At 40.5% G+C, this 5,370-nt stretch overlaps 1 protein-coding gene across 1 annotated transcript; it reads right to left on the reverse strand.

Moving 5' to 3' along the window:
• Positions 1-506: 506 nt before the first annotated feature.
• LOC307054528 (protein TEX261-like) lies at positions 507-1,088 on the reverse strand (the record flags this gene model as incomplete). The annotated part of the gene is given in 3 exon segments (XM_079706266.1): positions 507-929; positions 933-947; positions 951-1,088. Coding segments are annotated over 3 exon segments (576 nt in total).
• Between the last annotated feature and the right edge of the window lie 4,282 nt (positions 1,089-5,370).

The following is a 5,370-nucleotide window of genomic DNA, read 5'->3' on the forward strand; positions in this document are numbered from 1 at the left end:
GCAAACAGTGCCATCTAGCATCTTTATTCAAATGGCAATCAGCACTTGGACAGAAACCACAGTTCAACAGCAAAAACTTTCTCTTACAAGTGCTAAGCCACGGCCCCTCCCTACGGCCATCTGCCACAGCAATTATCACCATCTGCTCTCCAGCTTCACGGCCCCTGCCCTGCCTGCCCTGGCTGAGCCAGAACTCCTGACCCATCACAGGAGGGGGCAGGAGGGCCACAGGAGCTCAGACTTTGCCCCTCAAAGGTGGACCACGGCCTCCTGGCTAAGCAGGCACAGCATCCTCCCTGGTGCCCTCTGAAGTCTCAGCCTCTGTCAGCATCAGATCTGAGCCAAGCTGAACCTCCTGAGGAGGGTAGGCATGGGGGCATCTGGGGGAGTCAGAGAAGGAGGGCCAGGGCTGGGGGAAGGTGCCTTCTAGCTACTGCCCCCACCTAGTGCAGAGGCCCAGGGGCCTGACTCTCCTGATCTTGCCCCAGCATCCCCTCCCCAGGGGGTCAGTATATCTTCTGCCTACTGGGTAGAATGGCTTCTTTGATGAAGGAGAAGACAACGAGGATTCCTAAGCATTTGCCCCACTTGCCTTTGGTGAAGTAATTGGAGACCATGTCATCTCCTGGCTGCATGGTGGAGGGCAGGACGTTCTCCCCAGCCGACAGTGACACAAAGAATGCAAATGGGATTATCCACAGGCAGAAAGTGAAATAAGCCAGGACCTCTGAGAAAGGATAATACTCCTCTGCAAAAAATTGAAACTCTAGGTAATGATTCACCTCCACTAGCCCACACAACAGGATGAAGTTAAGCGAGGTCAGCATGACTAAGGGGAAGGTCTGGAGGAGGCCAAAGCAGACAAGGTTGGTGCAGAGACCCATGCCAATCATGCAGGTGGGGAAGCACTCAAAAATGTAAAGGCCAATTTATACAGCTGTGGAGAATCAGGTCATGTATTTTATGATCCTACTAGTGGCCACTGTGTATTCTTCTATCAATTCTGCCAGGTAATATAGTCCGGCTATGATGGCCAGCATGATGAAGGCCATCTGGATGAAGAGCAACAGCCAGCTCAGCAGGTACATGAACCATATGACGTCCACGCCCTGCCTGCCCCCTGACTGCTGGGATAGGCCTGCATGCTTGCTATTTGGATTTTTGACATGATCCTGTGAGCAAGTCCACACATCCTCTTCCCCAAAATCATTTATCAAAGCTGGAGAAAACTGTCAAAATTGTCAAACAACTATTTCAGTGCTTGGAAATTCACCAAGTGCACACATCAAACTGAGAAAATTTTATTCATGAAAACTACTGAAATTCAGTTACAAACAGCAAGAGCATGTGATGTTCTTTCTTGGGGAAGCTGCTGTCACCTCCCATCATCATAGTTCAATAAATGTGGAGGCAGGGGCTTCCCTGGTGGTGCAGTGGTTAAGAATCTGCCTGCCAATGCAGGGGACACGGGTTTGAGCCCTGGTCCAGGAAGATCCCACATGCCGCAGAGCAACTAAGCCCATGGGCCACAACTACTGAGCCTGCGCTCTAGAGCCCACAAGCCATAACTACTGAAGCCCATGCACCTAGAGCCCGTGCTCCGCAACAAGAGAAGCCACTGCAATGAGAAGACCGTGCACTGCAACAAAGAGTAGCCCCCGCTCGCCACAACTAGAGAAAGCCCACGCACAACAACGAAGACCCAATGCAGCCAAAAATAAATAAATTTATTTTTTAAAATGTGGAGGCAGGGCAAGAAACCTATCACCTTTTATTCCACTGCTAGAGAGATCTCACTTGATCTGGAGTTATTTCAGTTAAAGTAGATCTCATTGGCAAGTGATCAGGGAAGACCTGAAGCTCTGCTAACAGTTCAGGACCATTTTGAGCAAGCCATGGACCAGAAGGAAAGCTGAGGATTTACTAGGGAGCTCCAGGAGGTGAGACAGCAAAGGGGACTTGATAAATTCTCAACATATCCCAGAGTGTGTGCACATGTATGAGAAGGACTAGAGCAGACTGAAGACATTTGCACACCTCCAGCCATCACAGTATGCCTTTTTATGGAGCGAAGATGCAAGAGATTTCAGTGGAATGTGAAAGCCAAGGTACACTTGAAAGTCACTCGAGCTTAGAAGGTGCTCCTCTGCCCACACACAGACCCATCAGCAGAAGGTGGAAACCTCATTAGCTCTGAGAACAATCTGATTAACCTTTACCTGAATGCTAAGCTATGCAGTCACCAGGACAAGACCTGGGAAAGAGGGCTTAAACACAAAAATAAGAACAAACAACTGAGCAGATACATCAGCAGCCATACACTGTTGGGGAGACAGAGTACACAAACAAAACAACAACAATAATGCATGAGAGAAGGGAATTGGAATCCAGAGTTGCTACAGTACATTATATTTCCAATAAAACATCGTAAGACAGGCATAGGCACAACAAAGTGTGGCCCATACTCAGAAAAAATGGAGTCAATAGCTATTGGCTCTGGTTATCCCCAGATATTGGATATAGCAGACAAAGCCTTCAAAACAGCTATTGTAAATAAATTCAAATAGCTAAAGGGACCCATATTTAAATAACTAAAGCAATGCACTACAGTAATCACTCAACAAATAGAGACTCTCAATAAAGATGTTGTTATACAAAAGAACCAAATGGAAATTCTTGAATGGAAAATTACAATAACTGAAATGAAACTTCCAGTAAAGGGGCTCAAAAGCAGAATTAAGATGCCTAAAAGAAGAAATAGCAAGCATAATAAATCAATAAAAATTGTCTAATCTGAAAACAAAGAGAAAAAAAGATTGAAGAAAGTTAAAGACAGCCACAGGCATCTGTGAGACAACATCAGGTGTACCAACATAATTGTAATGGGAGTCTCAGAGGAGAGGAGAAAGGGAAAGGGACAGAAAAATATTTGAAGATGTAATGGGCCAAATTTCAAAAATTTGATGAAAAACATTAACCTACAGACCCAAGAAGGATAAACACAAAGTGATCCACACCATGCACTTCATAGCCAAACTGTTGAAAGCCAAATAGAAAATGAAAATCTTGAAAGCAAGAGGAAAATGACATACACTTGAATGATAAAATGACTTCTCATCAAAAACAATGGAAAACATAAAAGTGTAGAATGACATATTTAAAGTGCCAAAGGAAAGATTGCCAAACAAGAATTCTATATCCAGCAAAACTATCCTTTAAAAATGAAGATGGGAAAAGCTTTTTCCAGATAAATAAAGATCAAGAGGTGCTAGCATATTGGCCTAACAAGAAATACAAAAAAAGTCCTTCAGACTGAAAGAAAATGATACCAGATAGTAACTTGAAATACACAGGAAGAAATGAAGGAATACATAAGTAATTATCAAAGGCTCTATATGTATTTCTTCTCATTTCTTCTCTTAATTAAAATGCATAATATTTTAAAGCTATATTATTGGATTTATAATATAGATAAATGCAATAGATGTCACAATAATAGCGTAAAGGCCAGGGAAAGAAATGATAAATTTGAGCATATGTTCTCTATTTGGCCAAATTTTAGTTAGTATTATTCTAAAGTAAACTGTGATAAGGTAAGATACATATTGTAATCCCTAGAGCAATCATTAATAAAATAACTAAGAAAATAGTTAAAATGTCAATAGAGGAATAAATAGTGCTCTCTAAAGTTTCATTTAGAACAAAAGAAGATAGTAAAGGAGGAATGGAGGAAGAAAAGAGATATGAGACATATAGAAAAAAGGTAGCAAATTGGTAGATTAAGTCCAAGCATATCAATAATTACATTAAATGTGAATGTGTTAAACATCCCACTTAAAAGGCACAGATAGTGAGACTGGATGAAGAATCAAGATATAACTTTGTTTTCTACAATAGACACATGTTAGATTCAAACAAATTTGTGTGGAAAACATATAGTAGGCATATAATAACCACAAGCAAACTGGAAGGGCTATATTCTAGTTTGTCTTGAAATCAGACAAAGTAGACTTTGAGGAAACAAATAATACTAGAGACAAAGAGAGGCAATTCATTATCAATACACAAGGAACATATACAAATTTAAAAATACACACACCTAATGACAGAGTCCCCAATTACATGAGTCAAATCTCGACAGAACTGAAAGGAGAAATAGTTGGAAATTTCAGTATTTTACTCTCAGCAATTGAAAGAACAACCAGGCAGCAAATCAGAAAGGATGAAGAAGACTTTAACAACACTATCAACCAACTTGACTTAAGTAGCATTTACAGAACATACACCAATGACTGCTGAATACATATTCTTTTCAAGAATTCATGGAACATTCTCCAGCATAGGTCATATGTTGAGACACAAAACAAGTCTCACTAAGTTGAAAAAGATAAAGATTATGCAAAGTATGTTCTCTGAACACAATGGGATTAAAATGGAGATCAATAACTGAAAGAATCTGGGAAAACTTCAAGTATTTGGAAATTAAAATTCTAAATAATCCATGGCCCCCAAAAAGATAGCAGAAGATTAAAATTTAAAGATTTAACTCAATTAAAACAGAAGCACAACAAATCAAAATATAGGGGATTCAGTGAAAGCAGTGCTTAGAGGAGAATTTATTGCCTTAAGTCAAAAAAGAAAAAAGGTATCTCAACCCAACAACTCAAGCATTCACCATAGGAAGCTAGAAAAAATGAGCAAACAGGGGCTTCCCTGGTGGCGCAGTGGTTGAGAGTCCACCTGCGGATGCAGGGGACACGGGTTCGTGCCCCAGTCTGGGAAGATCCCACATGCCATGGAGCGGCTGGGCCCGTAAGCCATGGCCGCTGAGACTGCGCTTCCGGAGACTGTGCTCTGCAACGGGAGAGGCCACAACAGTGAGAGGCCCGCGTACCGCAAAAAAAAAAGAGCAAACAATTATAAAACAAATAGAAGGAAAGAAATGATAAATATTAAAAGCAGAAATCAATGACACAAAAAAAAACTAATAGAGATAATCAACGAAACCAAATTTGATGCTAGGAAAAGGCCAACAAAAGTGACCAAACTTAGCTATATTAACCAAAAACATAAGAGACAAGACACAAATTACCAAAACCAGAAATGAAAGAGTGGACTTCACAACTGACCTTACAGAAATCAAAACAATTATGAGAGAATATTCTGAACTAATTATAGCAACAAATAGACAACTTTGTTAAAATAGACAAATTCCTAGAAAGATGCAAATAACCAAAATTGAGTCAAGAAGAAATAGAATATCTGAAAAACCTAAATGTCCTTTGACAGAAGAATGGATAAAGAAAATGTGGTACATATATACAATGCAATACTACTCAGCCATTAAAAAAAATGAAATAATGCCATTTG

This window comes from Hyperoodon ampullatus (assembly GCF_949752795.1).
Source record: "Hyperoodon ampullatus genome assembly, chromosome: 6".
In the NCBI taxonomy this organism is placed as follows: Eukaryota; Metazoa; Chordata; class Mammalia; order Artiodactyla; family Ziphiidae; genus Hyperoodon; species Hyperoodon ampullatus.